Source organism: Cololabis saira, chromosome 20 (assembly GCF_033807715.1).
Source record: "Cololabis saira isolate AMF1-May2022 chromosome 20, fColSai1.1, whole genome shotgun sequence".
In the NCBI taxonomy this organism is placed as follows: domain Eukaryota; kingdom Metazoa; phylum Chordata; class Actinopteri; order Beloniformes; family Belonidae; genus Cololabis; species Cololabis saira.
This window is the reverse complement of record NC_084606.1, coordinates 11,624,600-11,646,416: the sequence shown is the minus strand read 5'-3', so window position 1 is coordinate 11,646,416 and position 21,817 is coordinate 11,624,600. Positions and strand designations below refer to the sequence as shown.

At 42.8% G+C, this 21,817-nt stretch overlaps 1 protein-coding gene across 2 annotated transcripts; it reads left to right on the top strand.

Annotated features, from left to right (window-relative positions):
- Positions 1-7,143: 7,143 nt before the first annotated feature.
- On the top strand, positions 7,144-13,516 carry LOC133420660 (beta-1,4-galactosyltransferase 4-like). Of its 2 annotated transcripts, none has more exons than XM_061710418.1 (6): positions 7,144-7,556; positions 8,460-8,692; positions 8,816-9,006; positions 10,406-10,528; positions 10,634-10,738; positions 13,050-13,516. In XM_061710418.1, exons 1-6 carry the CDS (start codon positions 7,301-7,303, stop codon positions 13,177-13,179), a joined length of 1,038 nt encoding a protein of 345 aa, XP_061566402.1. In that variant the 5' UTR covers positions 7,144-7,300; the 3' UTR covers positions 13,180-13,516. The 2 variants fall into 2 exon arrangements, with proteins under 2 accessions (XP_061566402.1, XP_061566401.1); XM_061710417.1 differs by having other exon boundaries at positions 8,415-8,692.
- The last annotated feature ends 8,301 nt before the right edge of the window (positions 13,517-21,817 follow it).

Below are 21,817 nucleotides of genomic sequence, written 5' to 3'. Positions count from 1 at the left end.
TGATCAGTTGAATTACTCTTTATCCATTTCATTTAATTAATCCATCCTTTGGAGTCAATTTTATTTCTTCGCTGTTAAAACATTTGCCGTTGTTAATTTTATGGATGGCAACTTCCTGGTCGGGAGGCCGCCCTTGGCGCCGGGCGGACCAGCGGGAACGGTCGGGGGGTCGTCCCCGGCGTTGGCCCGACCGGTGAGGAAGCCGCTCTCGGGGCTGGGCCCATGGTGGCCTCGGGCCAAACGGTGCATCCAGGACCACCCCCTCCTCCGTGACGCGGCCCCGTGCCAGCTGCCGGTCCGCCTCCAGGACCGCCTTCTCCTTGACGCCCCGCTCTGGCCGCTGGTCCGGCCCCGTCTCCGCGGGACCCGCCGTCGCTGCCGACTCCGCCTCCGCAGCCGACTCCGCCTCCGCAGCCGACTCCGCCTCCGCAGCCGACTCCGCCTCCGACTCCGTCCCAGGAGCCGTCGCCTGGCGCCTGGCAGCTACTACCTCACGGCTTTACACTTTATTTCACCAGAAGCAAACACCCACACATGCACAAGCACAGCATCACTCAGCAGCTTCAGTCTGACCACCAGTCTCAGCAGCAGCTTCTCCTCTTATAAGGCTGGCAGGGTGGAGAGGTTGACGGGCCACACCTGTGTCCCGTCAGCCTGAGTGGCTGCACCTCCTCCACCCTGCCACAACATAATACAATATTTGTAATTATGTGTACATGCTGGTTCAGCATCAGATGTCAGGCTATTCTTAGATAGTTTGGCTAAAAATGAGCTTGTTAGAGGTAAAATAAAACAGTTAGCCAGCTTATAGCTAATTTTTAGGTAAAAAAGCAGCATGTTAGCTTCCCAAAATTAGCCTCTTTTAGCTGAAAGCTCATTTCAGCTAATCAGCAAATTAGTTTTTTAGCTAGAAAATCAGCTAATTTTAACCAGTTTACAGATAATTTTAGCCAGTTTACAGATAATTTTTGCCAGCCTCTTGTTAACTTGCTGAAAATTAGCTTATTGGTTAGCAACAAGCTAAATGCAGTGTTATTTATTGCAAAAATTAAGAAAATGTTATTTTAGACAAAGTTGAACTCATTTTATTCTCACATTTCTTGTGATGGAAGTACTCAAGTTGGATTTCAGGGGGGTTTTCTTTTGACAGATCTTCAAGAGTTTTCAGGAACTAGGGACGTACAGAGACCTTTGAAGGGGGCAGGTGCTGAAATTTAAAAAGGGACACATGGAACATGACTAACACTTTCTGACAATAACTTCGTTACATTTTTTACTTTATTACATTACAATATAAAACACTGTTGTGTTTTGTATTGTAATACCTGCTTTGAACTTCTTAAACCTTACCCACAACAAATACCCCGTATTATAATAACAAACAAAAAATAATACTGAAACTAATGGAAACTAATGGAAAAATACAAAACTATAACAACTCTGGATAGCCACTAATCAAGACTAAAGTAATGACAGAAAAACATTACAGATCTGAATCAACATAAATGCTTGCTTCCATGGCCCACATGTCCTTCCAGCTGATCTTCCTCCTCTCTACAGTGTCCCATCATGTCCACTGTCCCTGTTTGGCAAGAGAGACTGACTTGGCCCATCTTCCAGCCTCCTCCTTGTGGCATACTTCCTCCACCACCATCTTCCTCCGTTCTGGTGCTGCGGCCTTACTCCAAGCCGGACGAGTAGCTGTTAGCCTAAAATCTCCTCTTCCCTGCTGAACACACACCACAATGTCAGTATGTTTGAGGGCTGCTGTTGCTTCCTCCACTGCTTTGGCTGGTGTCCATTTGTGCCCGGTGGCCAGGGTCGGTGCGTTGTTGCTCATCACTAAGTCTCTGGATTCATTCAGTGTCATCGATCTGGAGTCTTGTTTTTGCACACTTGAACTCTTCTGTGAGACTGGTGAGGGGCAGCTTGAGGATGCCATCTCCGTAGAGGCCTATGGTGGTAAGGCAACGTGGAACTCCTAGCCACTTCTTGATGTAGCTTGTGACTCTTCTTTCCAACTTCTCTACGGTTGAGATTGGGACCTCATACACTGCGAGCGGCCACAGCATCCGTGGTAAGAGTCCAAACTGCAGGCACCAGGCCTTTAACTTTCCAGGTAGCTGTGTTTTTTCAATGGACAGCAGGCCACTGCTGATGTCTTTCCGCAGTTGTTGCACCTGGTCTTTGTCCTTCAGGCTTGTATCATACCACCTGCCAAGGCTTTTTACTGGCTGCTCAGACACTGTTGGGATTGGGTCTTCGCCAATGAAGAATTTAAGGTCAGAGAGCACTCCCTTCACAATTGAGATACTTCATGACTTGGATGGTTTGATCTTCATACGGGCCCAACTGATGTTCTCTTCCAGTTTTCTGAGCAGCCTCCTGGTGCATGGGACGGTGGTGGTCAACGTTGTGATGTCGTCCATGTAAGCTCTTACCGGAGGGAGATGCTGAGTGGCGCAGCGGCGCAGCAGGTAGTGCAGCCGTCTCACAGCAAGAAGGTCCTGGGTTCGATTCCCGCTGGGGACGCTGTGGGCGCTGAAGTGCGTGTAAGTTCCCCCATGACTTCAGTGCCCACACCCTGGGTGGGGTTGGCAAAAGGATCTTTCTGTGTGGAGTCTGCTCACTCCTAAGGTTAAGGAGGAGACCTGAGCTCAGTGCAGGGCCCTCCTGGGGTTGGTAGAGGATGGCAATGCCCAGGACTGTCTAGGTAGCAGCACTGGGTGATAAAATGGGAAAGAAATATTTAAAAAGAATAAGCTTTGTAGCAATATCAGTTTGTCAACCTACACAATCATGTGATCTCTTGTATACCCAACCTTTTTTCAGTGATGTACCCCCTGTGAAATATTTTTTCAGCCCAGTACCCCCTAACCAGTGCAAAACACTTTTGGTTGTAAAAAAAAGACCTAAAACAGAGCACTGTGCTTTATTGATTTATTAAACATAAAAATATTGCTGCTATGCTTCAACCACGACTCCATCGTTGGTCCAAGTGATTGACAGGTGAAGCCAGGTGGCATTTGACAGGTTAGGTGGAACCATCCTGGTGTGGGGGAGACTCTGCGGTTTTAGGATAATAAGTTGAATAGCCTACTCCTGAAGATAAAATTAATTTTATGAATTTAGACTTATATTTTCCTCAATTATTTATGAAATATTTATTTTTAAAGGATTTTTGCATGGATGTTACTTTTTAAATATATGTATATTTTAAAATCTCACGTACCCCCTGTAGTGCCTTCACTTACCCCCAGGGGTACACGTACCCCCATTTGAGAACCCCTGCCCTAGCCTACCTTCACATTGGTTCGTTGTCCAATTGTCAGGGACAGGGATATTGCTTTTATTTGCATATTTAAATGCCAGTTGGGGGCACTTGAGTGGTTTGAGACCATGAAACTGGTCAGCTAGTTGTTTCAAGTGTTTGGCAAGGTCCTCCTCCATCTCCTCTGTGAATCATCTTTGCCTCAGCTACTGCACCACAGGCTACTGATTTTACTCCCCCCTTCTCTTTTTTCTTAATTAATCCTCGGAGGCTCGTGATGAGGGCATGTCAGGGAGGGGGAAGTTCATCATATCATTTTATTTAGCTCAATTATTATTAATTGTTAGATGATATTGGTGAATGAATGGCATGATAGGTCCACACTTGAAAAAGCTCCTCCGAGCTCCTCCCGAGTGACTGAGCTTCTCTCCCCATCCCTCTAGTAAAGGAGCGTCCAGCCACCCTGCGGAGGAAACTCATCTCGACCGCTTGTATCCCAACAACACAAAATCATAAAACTCTGTTATTTGACACTTATTTTCTTTCCCTTTAAGTGTGTTCTATATGCTTAAATCTTACATCTGAAGCATTAAAATATCCAAAGGCGGTTTTAGGCACGGGCGAACCGGACAGCTGTGACACATGTGGGGCGGCCCTAGCACTTAAAAAAAAATTAAATCTGTGGTCTTCTATTATCAGTGTCACTGTATGGGGAATTGGCATATTGGGTGGCGAGTTGCTGCGTGTGTGCAGACCACGGCACACAGTGCTGCGTGAGAGGGAGGAGGGTCTCCCACACCACCACCACTTTCTTGCAAATAACTTATTCATAATATAATTAATACATTCCTGCATGTTTTTTCTGAATGGTGTAAATGGCTAATAAAAATATGCGATTAAAAAAAGCTGAAAATATTTAGTCATGTCTCCTGAGTTTTGGGGGATCATGCAAAATCTAGCTTTAACGATTATTGTATGGCAAATAAACTCAATGGTCAGAAAAAGATCAAAGCCATCAGGTGCCCAATAAAGGAAAAAGGGGAAGGAAGAAGAAGAGAAATGAGCAAAGGATAAAGGTACACAACTACATCATCTGTATGATTATGGTATCGTTGTCATGAACGAGGGGCTGTTAGTGGTGGTCATAACTTTTACATTTGTTAGCCTTCTTGCCACGATCTTTCCCATGCTTATAAAACAATAATATGATCTTAACTCAACTAACACAAGATTTAATTTTACCACAAGATTGTGCTTTGCAAAAAACTTGTATAAGTAAGTTATTTCCATCATTTCAGTTAACGTTCGGCCCGATAATTAGCCAATGGAGCTTTCATATTTTCAAAGACAAACATTTGCCATTCGACAAAGCATAATTTAATCGGTCATAATAACCAAGGAACTAATTGTTCCTGATTGGAAGACAGATTAATATAGTTTCTAAGGACAGACATTCAGCATGTAAGGGCATGTTTATTTAAATTAGTTATTCATGTTTTGTATATTGAATATTTGGTGTCCATAACGAAGACCATGTTCAAGCATAAGGGTGTCCATCAGTGCATGTTGCACCGGGACACCCTTGGCCGGAGGTCAACGATTGACTTTGTTGTTGTTTCATCTGACCTTCGGCCGTATGTCTTGGACACTTGGGTGAAGAGAGGGGCTGAGCTGTCACCTGGTGGTGAGTTGGATACGCTGGCGGAGGAGGAGGTTGGACAGGCCGGGCAGACCCAAACATATTGTGAGGGTCTGTTGGGAACGTCTGGCTGAGCCCTCTGTCAGGGAAGTGTTCAACTCTCATCTCCGATGACTTCTCTCAGATCCCGGGGGAGGCGGGGGACATTGAGTCCGAGTAGACCATGTTCTCGGCCTCCATTGTCGACGCGGTGGCTCGAAGTTGTGGACGCAAGGTCTCTGGTGCCTGTCGTGGTTGGTTAAGATGAGGGACGTGAACTTGTACACAAAGAGCTTCAATATGATCTCTCATTAAATCATAACGTGCTTTGGCGGGAAAATTATTCTGTACATTAATGGCCACACCTCCTCCAAACTGATTTCTGTCTTTTCTAAAAATAGAGAACCCCTCAACATTTACATCTGAGTCAGTTAAAAAAAATCATCAACACTTTACATTTTTGAGCCCTTTTTTCCTTCATGATAGGTAACAAAACTTTTCTCCTGGCATTAATCTCTGCAGGGAAATGGTCATTCAGCCAGAATGAGGTTCCCTTCAGTTCCCTTCCATGACTCTTCACCATTTCTTTCTGCTTGTAGTGTTCAAAACGAGCTAAAATTGGCCGGTTCTTACCCTCACTTGGTTTGCCCAGTCTGTGAACTCTGGAAAATGCGATGCCTTTAACAACCTCAGAAGAAAATTTGAGGTGTTTGGACATGAATTCTCTCACCGTTGTTTCAGGGTCAGCATTGTCCTCTTGAATGCCAGCACCAATTAGATTGTCTCTCATATTTCTGCACTGAATGTCCAGCTATGTTTCTTTCATGCGCTTGTTATCCTGCATGAGAGAGCTGGAAGATTGTTTTACCTTATTCACTGCTTCTTTGAGAGTAACATTTTCCTTTCTTAAATCTTCAATCTGATTTTGGCTGAACTTCAAGCTGATTTTCAGGTCACGGATCTCCATTTGTAAGGACTCAAGAATATCCAGTTTGCTTAATCTGGCATTAATTGATTCAAATATTGCTGCATCTACTTCCAAAGTAGCCATACCTGCACTTTCTATTAAAGGCCTACGAGGCCTAAGTTTTCAGATAGAGGCTTATCTGAGTCTACTTTGTCACTGTTTTTACTCTGCATTTCACAACTGGCTGGGCTGGGTAGTCCTCAGGCTACAGAGCAGTGGATGGAGTGGGTCTCAGGCTGCAGAGCAGTGGGTAGAGTATAGGCAGCTATGCGGCTTGGCCAGGTACACTGGGCCTGAAGCCTGAGAGCCTTGCTGCTGCAGGATCCTAGGATCTGTTTAAAATCATTCTTAGTGAACTGCATCCATGGTCTTTACTCCTCAGAAGACTCATATAACTTTGTTTAACTTGTATAAAATGAGTATTAAAAAAAATGTTTTCTAAAATATCTAAAAAAGTAGTATCTAGAAAAAACTGTCAGTCTCTCACAGTACCATGTGTCCTAACAGGAAACAGGAAACAGCTGTGTGTGATTTATGCTCTGATAAAGTGGTGGTTAATCGATTTGCCTGGCATCGATTGATTTAGTTTCAGTAGAGCGACCGCCAGAACGGGTCTGAAAAGGTGAGCTTGAAATGTAGCCTAAAAAAAAAAAAAAAGAAAAACAAAAGAAATGTAGCCTACATAGTATAATAATTGATCACAATCAACTTCTCTAAAATCCAATGTCGAGTTTGGGACGTTTAGTGAGCCTAAATAATCCGACAGCCAGCTCGCTCGCAGTCAACGTGGCACAGGTTGTTTTGTGGTAAGATAACCAAAGTTTCATCCAGCTGCAGACATTTCGTTTTATCAAGCAAGATGGAAATAATGCATCATTTGAATTATTCACTCAATGTGATTAAATAGCAATCTAATCTTGTATGTTGTAAAATGAAGACAATTCGAAATGCCCACGGCAAAGAGACAATTCAAGGAGGCAGCTAAAGGAAGCACATCTCTGCAGACTTGGCTGCGAAAAAAAACAAGCAACAGGCGAGGCAGAGACTTTGCAGGATTATAAAGGTGACACACACTGAAGGCGCATTTGCCTGCAATAACAGATAAGATATTTTTATAGGTGTGTGTATGCCACGGCGTATACTGTGAGACTGTGAGTTTGTGAAGTTCCGGGTTGAACAAGTGAGTGAGTGAGTAAGGTGCCAGTTTTGGTTTTTAGGCCAGTTTGTTTAGGGATGAAGGGTGTGCTGTTGTAGAAGTTGACGAGGTCCACGGGAGTTGGATTTTTGCTGAAAGCCTCTGACCAGAAGAAATACCTGATGCAATGAATAATAGGATACATATTTGCCTTTTTAATTTTTTGTTCTTTCTGTCACAAAATCTGCCATGTGGTTCTGTTTAGCTGTCGGTGATCATTTGTACAGAAGGAGATATTTTTTATTAAGCTTTTTCTCAGTGTTGGTCCTGGTTTGGATAGCCATCTTCTCTGGTGAAGCTTTGAAAATCATTCCGGTTTTCTCTGCCACAATGCAAACAAGAAAAGACAATCTGATGGATCAACCTGACAACGGGACTTCAACACCTGATCAGCTATACATTGCAACACAAAAGGGCGAATGCCCAGTGGAGTCTCCATTGCTGCGTAAGCGTAAACCAAGACCAATGAATAAATGTTCCGGTATATCTACATATTCTGACTATTGGCTATTTTCAGAAGTTAATGAAATCCAGTTGCAAGTTTGTAAGTGATCTAAGTTTACTTTGACTAAATGATATCATGATTGAAAGACAAAAACAAAAAAAAAAACAATTGCCGTAGACAAGTTAAAAAAAGATACGGCATTGTCACAATAATTCATCCATGAATTATCTTGGTTTGAGTTTTCAGCAGAGTGACGGTGTGGTTCATAAATTGAAGATCTCACTATTCAGATTATTTTAATATGTAAGTTTAATTACTGTTTTTAAGCCAAGAATCTAGACCCATGAATAGAATGTATTAATTTTAAACTGGCTTGTGAAGCATAAAATTGTACAGTGTTTGTAATCTTGAAACATTTCTGAATTATTAAAGCAGCACAAAAGACTTTCTTTTATGTTATAATATTTGTTTTAATTTTATTTGAGGAATGTTTGGTTAGAAGTGACTAAAAGACTCATAAAACGTAATCATAGAAGTTAAAAGAGGACCAATAAAAATGCTAAGCAAATCTTAGTGTTGTAAAACAAACTTCATCTCCAGGCTTAGAGGGTGACCTCCTGAGCCTAAATGTGTTTATTTGTGCTGTTTATAGACAGTTGAATGTAGCACAAAGTCCTTTAAAAACTCAAGATCTTGTATTTTTAGATGCTTAGGGTTGTCTGTCATCTAACAAGGCAGCAGCATTTGAAAATAGACTGAAACTGTGAGTTATTCATCAGCAGACCCTCATTAAAATGTGAAATTTTTTTTGTATCTTATTCTAATTATCTGTGCTTATGTGACACATACCGTATGCAGAAGCTGAACAGTGTTGGCATAAGACATTGGTCAATTTTTACACAGAGGGACTCGTGAAGCCGTCCTTTGAGTCTTCTCTGACATTGAAGAATGTAGAAAATGAGAACAAAGGAGTGTCTGAGGGAGAGTATGAGCCCTCGGGCTGTACAGCGCGGCAGAGCGTAGCTATCATCATCCCACATCGCTGGCGAGAAACCCACCTCATCTACTTCCTGTATCACCTGCACCCATTTCTACAAAGACAGCAACTACACTATGCCATTTATGTCGTCCACCAGGTATCTGTCCCCTAAATAGATATGCAGTGTTTCATATCAGAGAATGTATGCTTAAACTCTTATTTCTGGAGTGAACATGTTTATTGTCGTGGCATGTGTTTTCTTTTCGTTTCTTTTAAACAGGCTGGAGATGCAACTTTTAATCGAGCCAAGCTCATGAATGTAGGGTATTTGGAGGCGCTGAAGGACCACAGTTGGGACTGCTTCATCTTCCATGATGTGGACCTGATTCCTGAAAATGACAAGAATGTATATATCTGTGACGACAATCGGCCCAAACACCTGATAGTTGGCAGGAATAGCACAGGATACAAGTAAGTATACAACTAAGATCAAAGGTTTAATTTCAGTTTTATTGCTGTTAAGTTTTATGGGCTTTGAGGGTTAATGGTTAAACTTTATTCTTTATTGTTGAGTTTTATGGGTTTTGACGGCAGTGTGCAAGTTCATACTTCTCATGAACTAGTTCAAAGTTCAGTTCACATAGTTTAAAAATGAACTGTTCACGTTCATAGTTCACCATTTTCATTTTGAACTAGTTCAAATTCAGTTCATTTCAATATTTTTAGGTGAGAAGTACGAATGAAAAGCCCCCCTATCCTAAAAGTGTTCACCGTATACCAGTGGTCTTCAACCCTGGTCCTCAGGACCCCCTGTCCTGCATGTTTTAGATATTTCCCCTCAGAACCCTGATATAAATGACTGTCATTAACAGACTTGTGCAGACCTGGATGACAAGCTGATGACGGCCATTAATTAGAATCAGGTGTGATGATGCAAGGAAACATGTAAAACATGCAGGACAGGGTTGGAGACCCCTGCTGAATACAATCATGTATTGTCCTAGTGGCGTTTCAACTTTATTCAGAGGCTGTAAATCTGCAACATTGTAGTGCATTATCAATTTGTCTACCTGTTACTGGGAAATCAGACCTCTTGGTCTTTCTGGGAACTTTTTTGATTGTTAAGGACTCGCAGATATTTTCTCACACTGGACGGATGCTTTAACTCCACATGACGTTTCAAATTTGAAGTTGACGAGGCAGACGCTCGGACTTGTTCTCTCAGCGCAGGTGGACATAATTTGCACAGAAAGGTTACTTTCCTACCGTCAGACTCTTTGGGAGACGATGTGTAAAATTCCCGCAGATAATGATAAACGGATCATCATCTGATGGCTCGCTGACGCTGCGTCTGCAACGTCTCTCTTCACCAGTCAAGGCTGATTTATGGTTCCGCGTTAAATCGACGGCGAAGACTACGGTGTAAGGTACGCGGCGACGCGAACCATACGGTCCGCACGCCGCGTACCCTACGCCGTAGGTCCGCGTTGGTGTAACGCGGAACCATAAATCAGCCTTCATTCGTAAAGACTGCAACGGGCTCGTCGAGCATTTTAAATGTGTGCGCCGCCCGCTGGTGAAATAAGAAGGATTATTCCGTAATAATTGGACCTAAACAGTGAAGCTGCAACTCACATAATCTGAACAGTTCAAATTCCAGTTCATGATCTGCAGAATGAACAAGTTCACGTTCAAGTTCTTTATGTGTAAATATGTTGCGTTCAGTTCAACGTTCTCACAGAAATGAACGTGATCAATGAACGCGTTCATGCACAACACTGTTTGACGGTTAGTGGTTAAACTTTATTCTTCTCCCGTAAATATCCAATGCTATTGTCTTTTGTCCTAAAAGAATTGTAATTTTCCACAGGCTGCGTTACCAAAACAACTTTGGTGGAGTTACCGCTTTTACCAGAGAACAGTTTCAAAAAGTGAATGGTTTTCCAAACGTTTACTGGGGTTGGGGTGGGGAAGATGATGACCTTTACACAAGGTGAGAAACATAATAGAAGATCATCGCTGGTCTTTCATGTTTACAGTAGATGTGATGCATTTTCCTTCATTCATTTTCTGGTTCATGCTGCTGTGATACACACAGGGTTCGGCTGCAGAATATGAAGATTGTGCGGCCGCCTGCTGATGTAGCCCGCTATACCATGATGTTTCACAAGGGAGACCCTGGCAATGAGAAAAACCCAAAGAGGTCAGTACAAGTAATTTATCTGTTTGGGGGGGAGTCTTCCCAATGATTGACTCAGTTGAGGCGGATATGCGCTACCATGAGGCGGAAGAGAGAAGAGACCTGTGATCTGACTGTGCAATGATTGACAGCACTTGAGTGCGAGTGAAGGCAGGCTCTTGCAGAGCAACGGAAGGTGAGATTTCAAGAGGAAAAACGTGTCGTCCAATAAACGTCATGAATCAGGAGCGAGCAACAGGGGGAAAAAAAGAGAAACCACAGGGAAACTTGTGCTACACTTTTTGCCACTGATTAGATCGGAATCTCATTCCCCTTTTCCACCAAACCAGTTCCAGAGCTGGTTCACGGCCCCTTTCTGTTTTCGGTAGCAAATGAAACAACATTTTCATGGGGTGGACCACCGCAGATCAAAGCGGGGCAAAAATGTGAAAACAAAAATTGTCTACAAAACTTATTAAAACAGTCCAAATAACACAAAGCACTTGACATTATAATATTATATAACGGTAAACAAAATACACTAGCAAGTGGAAGTTACTTTGTTTTGATGAGTAATTGATGGTTATTTCAGACTCGAGTATTAGTTTTTTTTTTTGTTATTTCAGGTTAAAATTTTTTATTTGAGCTCGCCAGTAGCTTCAATGCTAAAGTGTTAATTGTTAATTGCTCCCAGTAAGGGGAACGTTATTTCTGGAAGGAAGAAGTCTCCATGGCGAAACTCCACACTGGTGAAAAATGGGAAAAGAGTGTTGGAAAGCTGAGCTCAGATGGAGAAAAATTAACTTCCAAGTTCATTATTCATTATATACAGCTGAGGAACACAAGGAAGTCATACTTCTCTGACTAGATTTACGCCCTGGGTGACACCCTCCAACCTATAGCCTACTGTCACTCACGTCACTCATAGAAATTTGCATACTTTTATCTTTAGCCCGTTTTTCCTCTCCTTCTTTGCATCTTTTTCTGTACTGGGCACCAGAGGGCTTCTTTGGTTTTTTACTAGTTTTCTCCATGATAAAGATGAAGAGCCGACATCAATTACTTTTTTTATTACCTTCCAACATATCCATTCACCCGTCAATCAACCGATGATTGCAAAGATTTTCTTTTTCATTTTCACCCCATCTTCTTGCTCTTTAGACATCCTGCCAACAGGTGTTTGGAGTCAGACCTGTTACTGATCATGGATTTGTCCTTACTTTTCATTGTTCAATGAGCGAAAACATTCAAATAGCTTATTCATAAAGTGTGGTTCATCGAAATTGGGGCCATATATGTATGCTAATAAAATGGGAATATGAAATAGCGTACCTGCAACAATTAAGTATTATATCACCTTAGAAGCTGAAAACTAAATTGACTTACCAATTAAAATAGCAACCCCCCTGGCCTTAGAATTGAAATCAGAGTGAAACACCTCAAAAACTCAGGGACATTTAAGTGTGACTTGATCTTTGGTGCGCATGTGGGTTTCCTACAGAAACACTAAGTCAGCTTTAAAAGGAACCCCGGTTATTAAGACGTGTAGGCCCTAATAAGCCACAATTGTTCTCTTATACTAAAATATGTTGTTAGAAACACACAAAATAATGTAATTGCTTTAAAAATCTACAATGTTTATTACATATTTTGACCTGCGGGAGGCGCCATGTTTTACCTGCGCAATGCATTCTGGGGGCGATGACGTAGTCCGGTTGCTCTGGGAAGATAAGCCGCGTTAGTTTAACTGCGACAGGTATCTAAAACATAGATGAGCAGCACTCTCCCGGCCGTGGAGGCTGACGAGGGCAGCCCATAAGACGTCTCGGTTCAGGCAAACTGGCTCAAATTTCTCATGTGCTGTGATGCACGGATGTTAGGTTAAAAAAACAACATGGAAAACATGGAGAAGCTGCATTCAGCGTCTTTGCTCCACATGTCTGGAACAAACTCCCAGAAAGTCTCAGATCAGCTGAAACACTCCTCCTGTTCTCAGCTGCATCTGAGTAAAGCTCCAAACCTGCAGTTATAAAACTTGATCATATTTTCACTACAGATTGTATCTGTTGTTCTTATTTCTTTTTTTTGTTTACATTTTAAATCATGCTTTTTATTTGTGTTTTACTGTTTTTGTAAAGCCCTTTGAATCACCTTGTTGTTTGAATTGTGCAATGGAAATAAACTTCCCTTGTCTAGTAGGGGGAATTACAGTAAGAGCCCTGTTTTAAAAGTACTATAGTCTCAGTTTGTTTCAGCTTATTCAAGATCAAATCAAATATATCTGTCATGCCTTTTGTCTTTTAACTAAGCTCTTCTTCTCTTTTTTTAATTCAAGGATGAAGCTCTTGCAACAAACATCTTCTTTGATGAAAACAGATGGAATCAACAGCTGCTCATATAAAACTCTGTCAGTTGAAAGATTGCTGCTTTATGTAAATGTTACTGTGGACATTGGGAAGCCGTAGAGCTGACCTCTCAATACAAAACCCTATTTTATTTTAAACAATATCTTTTATTGTTTTCCTTTTTTTAACATAACACAACAAACAGAAAAGCAGTGCTACACGAGACCAGTGACATTAAAATAAGGAAAAAAAAAAAAAAAAAAAAAAAAAAACAACGAAACACAACAGACAAAGGCACTACTCTCCTCCAGGCTCTTCCATTAGATGATTTAGGTTCTCATTTTTCATATAGTCAATAAAACAACCCCAGACTTCCTCGAAGATTTCTTGTTTGTCCTTGATGATGTATGTTATCCTTTCAACCGGTAAGCACAGTGACATCTCCTGGAACCACTTCTTGATGTTTGGTTTGTGTGGACTCTTCCAAGACATAGCAATAACCCTCTTGGCTAGCAGTAAACTAATATCAATAAACCTCTGCTCACTTCGCCTGTACGTGTGACCATCTGGATAGAGTCCCAGCAGGAAGAGTTTGGGTTCTAGTACGATGGAGATATCCAGTATTTTCTGAATTTCCCATCCCACCTCCCTCCAAAACTCCATTAACCTGGGGCATGACCAGAGACAGTGGAACAAAGTGCCCTTCTCTGCAGCACATCTATAGCACAAATCAGGTATATCTCCGTTAAACTTATTCATTTTTTCTGGAGTAATATATGTTCTCATAAGCCAGTTGGCTGTGGTTATAGCTTTAATGGCTTGCGTCACCTTCTCCAGGTCCCGGCGATCCAGGAACTTCATAATCATGGTTCTTGGTGGAGCATTGCCGTCCCTTCGCTGACCGATCCTATGGGCCGCTTCCACGGTTATCCCAGACGTTATTCCGAGCGTTTCGGGGAGCCACCTCTCCAGGAAAGCACAAGCGTTGCTCCCCTCAGCATGTTCAGGCAGAGAAACCAGTCTTAAGTTCAGTCTTCTGGACCTCGTTTCCATGGAGATAACCTTCTCCCATCTCCGCGTGCTGTTTCTCCAACCTTTGCACCTTGGCTTGTAGCCCAGCCACAGTATCCTCCGCGCTGGAGATTCGGGCCTCCGCACATTTGACATGTTCTTTACATCCCCCAACGTCCTTCTTCACTCCTTCAATTGCCAGCATGACTGAATCCAGTCTCTTAGAAAAGTCAGATTTCGGATCCCTGATAGCTTCTAGAATCAGCGCATTTCCAGCGCCTTCCCCTCCGTCTTCCATGCCGGACTTTTCCTCCGGGTCCATGCTAATGCTACCAACGCTAGCCTTTCCACCACCTCGGCCTCCAATAGAACTGAACTCCAACTTAGCTTGATGTTTGCCTCGGAGTCTGCTCGATTTTCTGTCTCCCATCAAGGATTTTGGTTATGGGGATAAAATAGCTCACTTTTCCATAATATTCTGTTTAATTTATTTAGATAATTCTAACACACCAGCGGAGGCGAGAGAAATGCGTCCGACTAGCTTGCCGCCATCTTGAAAGCCAATTTGATTATTCTTACAAAATACTATATTCACAAGTGTCGCTACGCTAAATCCCCGCTTCATGGACTGCTCTTAAGAATGAAATCTCCTTATTTCAACAGTGTCTAAAACACACGAATACTCCCCTTGCAATCGAATTGTATACTCTGATTACAACCGTCAATTTATTCTGAACCACTTGTACTTGTCAATATGATTTTCCTTCCTTATTTATAATTTAAGTACTCATTTTTCATTCATTCATTCATTTATTTATTTTTTCCTCATTCTTTTTATTTATCTATTTTTATATTCATTTATCTATTTTCTTCCTTTCTATTGTTTCGGTGACCACAATTTTTCTTTTTTTTCTTTCTTTCGGTGACCACAATTTTTAATGGACTTTTGCAATTTATGTAAATTTATTGCTAAATTATGGACAGAATTATGTGTGTATTATGTCTATGGAAGGATGCATGTATGTGGAAGTATGTATATGAATGCTTATGTATGCATGTATGTGTAGATGAGTGCACATGTATGTATATGTATACAGGTATAAATAAGTGCATATATATGTATGTATGTATGCACAGCTATGTATATATAAGGGGGTTTGGTACATGTGGATGAATGTATTCACATCTTGATGCTGTTAAGCCGAGATAGGCCAGTTTGAGCAACATTATTTCTTTTTCCAATTTATTTACTTTTTTCTTTCTTTATCTCATATGTATGTGGGTATGCATGTGTATGTGTATGTATGTGTATGTATATATGTATGTATATATATATATATATATATATATATATATATATATATATATATATACATATATGTATGTATATATATGTATGTATATATATATATATATATATATATATATATATATATATATATATATATGTATATATGTATGTGTATGTGTGTGTATATATATATTTATTTATTTATTTTCTCTCTCACGTAGTTATTTAGTTTTGTTTTTTTCAAATCTTGCACTGTAGTGGTTATATTATGTTAAAAGGGTAGACAAAATAAGCTTTGGCTTCTGTCTACACCTTTTGATCCTTGATATACATGAAAAAAACGTTGTATCGATCGACAAATAACTTTACAACGTGACCAAATAAATATATCAATCAATCAATCAATCAATTGTTACAACCCTGGTTCAGGGTTTACAACAAAGGAGAGGTCACACACAGTTCAAAGTTAAATAAATGATTTATTTAAACTAACTACAACAAATCATAGTAAGTGTGTGATCACACTACTACATGTGAGGGACATCTGCTGGTCGTCCATGCAAGTTGCATTTGAGAGGACACGATGAGACTTGTTTTCTTCATAACTGCGAGGGGTCTCCCGTGTTTTTTCAACTCAGTGTTAACGGCTGGTGATGGTCTTTACCTGTGGTACAGGCGGTCCTGGAGAACATGGTCCTGCAGAAACTTCTTAGAAAACATGGAACTTCCCTTGTTCATCCATCTTACACCCATTTCTATAACTTATCTCCATGTGGGGTTGTTTTGGTTTTTGACTGGTTCTTGGTACATTCAGTCAGCTGATTTCACACAACAAAAATAGTTTTTCAGGATTTGTGAATGAGATGTTTTACACTTTCATTTAACTTCTTATATAAACTCATATACGTTCCAAACTTCACATGTTGGAGTTTCATTGAGCTTCACCTGCAGGATCACAGGTGAGGCCATAAATACAGTTGGCCTCCTCTGATTGGAGCTTGGAAACAGCTGACTGGCTCTCTGGAATCTGATTGGCTGATAAGGAAAAGTCTACTTCAGCGTAGATGACGTCTCCTGGACATGAGTGATTTTGTCCTGCAGAGACGAAACAGTTTATTTAGAGATTATGTCAAATACATATGCATCATCTTAGAACCCCCCCCCCCCCTTCTCTTCTGTGCATGTTTGCAGGCCAGAGCTTCAGGAGCTGCATGCTGACCTGGAGTCCCCCCTCTGATCATCACACTGATTCATGAAATGACATGAATATATTTATCAGTTAAGTTTGGAAGAGATGAACAAGAGTTGTCCTTGTGTTGCTGTTATCTGAAAACAGACTGCTTCAGTGGTACTGAGGTCTCTGTGCAAGTAACAGCAGACCATTTACCTGTCCTGTCATGCACAAAAAAGAGAAGAGAAACAAAACCAAACACTACTTCAGAATGAAATGAGAACAGAAAATCATGATTCCCACCTGTTTTTTTTCTGCACATCAGAATTACAGGTAGAAGCAGAACCAGAACCAAGGAAGCCACAACTCCCACAACCAGGACTAGAACATGAGCGGGAGGAGGACTAGGAGGAGGACTAGGAGGAAGAGTGGAAGAGGCTGTAAGAGAACTGGTTGAAGGTGTTGTTGTTGGATCTACAGGAGAAATGATAGAAACATCTTCAACAGTTGGTTTATTATCAAAGAAGGTCTTTTAACAGGAAGTGCTCTCACCATCCCGACCTCTGACCCTCAGAGAGCTTTGAGGAGATGGTCCAAACTCATCAGAGGAGCACTTATAGCGACCTTCATGAGTCTGCTGAACATCATGGATGGTGAGCTCTGATATCGGTTGCTTCTGAAGAACTTCTTCATTGAAGTAGAAGTAAGCTGAAACTGGGCCACCAGTCACATGTCGGCAGTGCAGAGTGACATCACTTCCTATCATCACAGGACGTGAAGGGATCTCCAGGATCAGAGGATGGTCTGGAAAATTGCATCTACAGATGAGTTAACATCTTGAACCCAACAGACCAAAAGCAGGTCTGATTATGACTGCACCTAAAAAAATCAAATTCATCTTAACTACCACACGGTACCAATAAAACATCTGTCCAGATGTATTTTTGTCTGAATTTCAAATGTCTGTGTAGATATGAGAAGAAGCAGCTTAAAGGAGCATGAGGCAGGATTGAGGCAGGATTTATGAAAAAAATTTGTATACGTTTTAAGTTTTCTAGTAATAATGTCAGATGAAGCGTTCCAAATCATAACGAATGAGCCCTCTAGTGTATCTCTCCGTTGCCTTGAACAGGCTGTGTGCTGCAAAATGTGCTGCAATTCGGAGGCCGAATTTCCCGCGCTGTCCTGGGGATGTGACGTCACATGACGCTGCATGCGCGTTCTCCCGTGCCGGCTTCGCTGTTGGCTGCAGTACCCCCGACGACCGTCGTGGCGAAGGGTGGCGCTAGAGAGTCTGATTTCTTAAAAGGAGAATCATGCTCCTTTAATATCAATACACCAGAACATGAAATCTGCTCAACAGCATACTGTAAATCCTAAAATAATAGCCGGTCACAATTATCCGCCGGGTGCAGCAAATTATTTTTTATATATATTCCCAAATCAAGGACGGGTCAAACATTGTTTTTCTGGTTGCCAAAAAAATATTCTACCTCATGCAAATATAGCCTAAACACAAACAAATAACCTTGAACGAATTGAAAAGTGTGGGACTATTTATTTGATTTTGGAGCGACTGGGTGGTGGTCGTTGGTGGGGACCCTGAAGATCTGATTGTTAGCCACATAAGCTGGCTCTAGGGGTGTGGAATGTCACCTCTGGTGCGAAAGGAGCTTGAGCTGGTGCATAAGGTTGAGAAGTTTCAGCTAGATATGTACTCAGACTTACCACAACACATGGCTCTGGCGCCAGAACCAGTCTCCTTGAGAGGGGAAGGGACTCTGGTCCAATCTGGAGTTGCCCAATGTGAGAGGTGCCATACTTATTGCCCCTCGGCCTGGAGCCTGAACGAAATCATAGCCTCACTCCACCTTCGGGTGGGGGGACAGATCCTGACTGTTGTTTGTGCTTATGGGCCAAATATAGAAGTTCAGAATACCCACTTTTCCTGGACGTTCTCAGGTGGGGTGGTGGAGAGTGCCCCTATTAGGGACTCCATCGTTCTACTGGGGGACTTCAATGCCTACCCAGGGAATGACAATAAAACCTGGAAGAGTGTGATTGGGTGGACCCACCCCTCCCCAGGACACCTTAGGCCGCAGATTGTTGATTGACTTTGTTGTTTGTGTCATCAGACTTGCGGCCACATGTCTTGGACACTCGGGTGAAGAAAAGAGCAGACCTATCATTGAGGGAAAATGGTGATCCAACTGATCCACTGGAGCCATTGAGTTGGCTCCAATAGTGGGGGAGGATACCAGTCAGACCTGGTAGGCCTGTATTGTGGGAGTATTGTGAGGGTATGCTGGGAACATCTAGCAGAGATTCCTGTCAGAGAGAGCTTCACCTTCCATCTCCAGCAGAGTTTCAACCATGTTCTGGGGGAGGCAAGTTGCATTGAGAATGAGTGGACCATGTTCCCCGCCTCCATTGTCAAGGCAGCTGACCGGAGCTGTAGCCGTGAGGTTGTTGGTGACTGTCAGGGTGATAATGCCGAATGGACTGTTGGACACCAGTGGTTAGGAATGCTGTCAAGCTCCTCAATCCCACTGACATGTCTTTCTTATGAGGTCCGTGTTTAAAAAAAACTCCCGGGTAGCAAGTGTTGGGCCGCACCCAGTGATCATGTGGACTTTTATAAATGTATATTTCAGGATTATGAATTCCAAGTGAAAGCAAGACTTTGGTTTGGTCCTGGGGCCAGAGTTTTATGACTCCAGACCAGAGAACAGACCCCAGAGGGTTTACGACACCTAGGAGGGGGGTCAAAACAGATCAAAGCAAGCGAGGAAAGTTTCTGCCAGGGAAACAGACTCCCTGGGGATTTACGACACCCCCTGGGGGGGAGCCGGATGCAGCGGAGCCCAAAACCAGACCTCAAAATGGTACTGCTTCTTTGAACCCCCCCCTTTTCCGCTTTAATGTGCCTCATAAAATGGCGCCGTTGCCTGAACTACAACCCCCAGCATGCCTTGCGGGGGGGGGGGGTGGCGCCTACAAGCGGCGCGCATCCAATCGCAATGAGGCACCGATGACGTCACCGCAGCGCGCGTAGGATCAAAACCCCTGCCGCTGCTCCTTCTCTTCTCTCTTCTCAACTACATCTCGTCCTGGAACAGCTGGACCTTCTTGGCTCTGGGCCAAAGATCCCACCTCTCTCTCCCCCCGGGCTGGGGGGAGGCAGGAGGCCCGCACCGGACCGGGCCCTGCGGGGTCCGGCCGTTGAAGCCGCGGTCCCCCGGGAGGCTCCGATTTCTCACTAAACTCTGTTCCTCTTTAAGTTCACAGATCCAAGCTTCCGACGCCCACGCGCTCCCGGCAACCAGATCGGGACACAGCTGCGACTCAGACTGAACCCCCCCCTCCCCGCTCCGAGCCCCTGTCTGCCAACCGGCGCAGGGATCGGGGACGGACGGCCGGCGTCTCGCCCGGCGTGAGCTCTCCCGGGGCCCGGACGGCCGCGCGTCGGCGACCGGCGCAGAGAGGGAAGCACGGCGGAGAGACCGGTCCCCCCGCCGCGCCTAGGAATGCGTGTGAGCCTCCGTTTTGGTCCGGAACCACGGCCCGGCACGAGGCGGCCCCGCCGCTGTCTAATCCGGTTCAGGGGAAGGGACGGGACGCGATAGCCTGACTGCGAAACCCCAGCAGGACCGCGAACCCAGTCGACAAACCCGTAGGCACCCGATTCCGGATCCCAGAGGAGACGTGAGCCCGCGTGGCAGTGATCAGTAGGATTTAAGAGTGTTCAGAACTGTGTGTGAGATTGTGAGACCTGGGTTATCAGTAACTTAAGAGTGTTACAGAGCTAAATCTGTGTTCAGAGCGGAGATTACATCATCATTGCCATCATTATAAGGACTGTTTTCATTAATTTGTAGTCACTACTTTCTGCTAGTCATTCATGTTTTAAAGCGCTGTTTTCTGCAGTTGATCACGGTTTAACACCGGGATCACCATCCGTTCTAATTGCACGTGGCCAAGAGGGCGCGTCCATCTTTAAAAGACCACAGGAGCCCCGTTTGAACTGTAGATGTTCTGTATCTTCGTTATTATTGCTTGATTTCTTTTCTTTTTCATTCCATGCATTTAACGTTTATGTTTCATTTTATTGATTGTTGTTTTTCTTGTTAGTTAATGGTTTTATAATAATGTCGTGTGCCATCAGATTTATTCGGGTATTTATTTACATCCCTTTTGATACCCGTATGCAAATAAATTCTGATTGATTTCTTTATGACTGGTTGTTATTTCATGCAAGATTTGGTCACAAATTGATTTGTTTAAGCAGTTCGGACATCACGCCTTCACTGTTATTCTGTAAGATTTGCTGTTCTGCAGGATAATTCAAAAATCATATGAGACTGATTTTCTGCTGTTTTAGTTATCGAATTTCTCCGGATTTAAGGCCATCGGAGTGGTGCCCCGACGAGAATTATTATCATATTGGTCATTCAATTTGATAAATAGTCCACTTTATTAATTATTAATAATTCTTTAATAGAATTATCATTAGCCTTGATAACTGGATAGCCAAGCTACCCGAGACGCACAACACAAGGCACCAGGGGTGGATGATTTCCACCCTGAGTTCCTTATGGCTCTGGATGGTGTAGGGTTGTCTTGGTTTATACACCTGTGCAAAACCGCGTGGAGATCAAGGACAGTGCCTCTGTAGGCAGACTGGGTTGTGGTCCCCTTCTTCAAGAAAGGGAACAGGAGGGTGTACTCCAACTCTAGAGGGACCACAATCCTCATCCTCCCTGCCAGGCCTATTCAGGGGTAAATTGGTACTCTGCCCCAAAAAGAATAACACTGACATTAAAAATGTTTTTGTTTACTCGAATCTCAAGAATGAATCATCCTTTATGCCTTAAAGTCCTTATGCTCTTTTGTTTCATTGTCATTTCTGCATCGAGACGCCTTATGTATGTTCTGACCCTTTTGCATGCAATTGTTTAATTAAATCTACCGAAATCTGAATCATCTTTCAAGCCTTATTTTTGGTAACTTAGACACTCAGTTTCAGACCAGTTATTCACCTAGTTGGAAAGAACATACTACTACTACTACTACTACTACTACTACTACTACTACTACTACTACTACTACTGTCATTTAGTAGATGCTTTTATCCAAAGCAACTTACATCTGAGAAAACAACACATGCAAGAAATCACATAGGAGAGTCCAGCTGGATCAGTGCTGGTCAGACTGCTGAGAGTCCAGTTGGACACAGGTGTGCAACTGGACTCTCCTCTTGAGCTCATGTCACTCTGCTGCTAATC

Coding starts and splice junctions, on each gene's coding strand:
- LOC133420660 (XM_061710417.1), top strand. CDS start 7,301: ATGTGGTTCTGTTTAGCTGTCGGTGATCATTTGTACAGAAGGAGATAT. Junction 8,693..8,815: donor CCATTTATGTCGTCCACCAG/GTATCTGTCCCC, acceptor TCTTTTAAACAG/GCTGGAGATGCAACTTTTAA. Junction 10,529..10,633: donor GATGATGACCTTTACACAAG/GTGAGAAACATA, acceptor TGATACACACAG/GGTTCGGCTGCAGAATATGA.